At 37.5% G+C, this 464-nt stretch overlaps 1 protein-coding gene across 1 annotated transcript in view; it reads left to right on the top strand.

Moving 5' to 3' along the window:
* LOC106105294 (RRP12-like protein) overlaps positions 1-464 on the top strand; it is a gene marked incomplete at its 3' end in the record, with an annotated part of 1,370 nt that overhangs the window by 443 nt on the left and 463 nt on the right. The window contains 1 exon segment of the mRNA XM_013285586.1: positions 229-399. Within this exon segment, the coding sequence (XP_013141040.1) occupies positions 229-399 (171 nt within the window).

Here is a 464-nt window from a genome sequence, read left to right as displayed (position 1 = left end):
GAAGATAACAGGTACTATCAGGGAATAAGACGATTGACGTCAATTGTCTATTGACAACTCCGGTCACGTTTTAGTCGCTCGAAAATGGTCGTAATTTTATTTTATTATTTTTATCTCAATGGTTGAATATTTTCGCGTCAATTTTTTTTCTGGTTATTTTATAACTCACTTTAAAAAAGAAGAAAAAATACATGCATATTCCCTATTACTAACATAATCTATTTACAGCTACTGATCCTACTAAAAAGAAGAAGTTAATAGAAGAGAAGGCTCAGAAGAAGAAGGACGGCGGGTTCAAGACCGCTGCTGATGGCAGACTGATCATCTCTGATGATGTGTCTGATGATGAGGAGGAACCGAAGCCCAGCGGAGATATTGACACTGATACTGATGACACGGGTAATGGACTTTATTTTTAAATCGTAACTGCGTTACGTCGTTCATACATGACTGCGTTTCGTCGT

The sequence above is a fragment of the Papilio polytes genome, unplaced genomic scaffold (assembly GCF_000836215.1).
Source record: "Papilio polytes unplaced genomic scaffold, Ppol_1.0 DF823088.1, whole genome shotgun sequence".
NCBI lineage: Eukaryota > Metazoa > Arthropoda > Insecta > Lepidoptera > Papilionidae > Papilio > Papilio polytes.
This window is presented reverse-complemented; position numbering and strand designations above follow the sequence as displayed.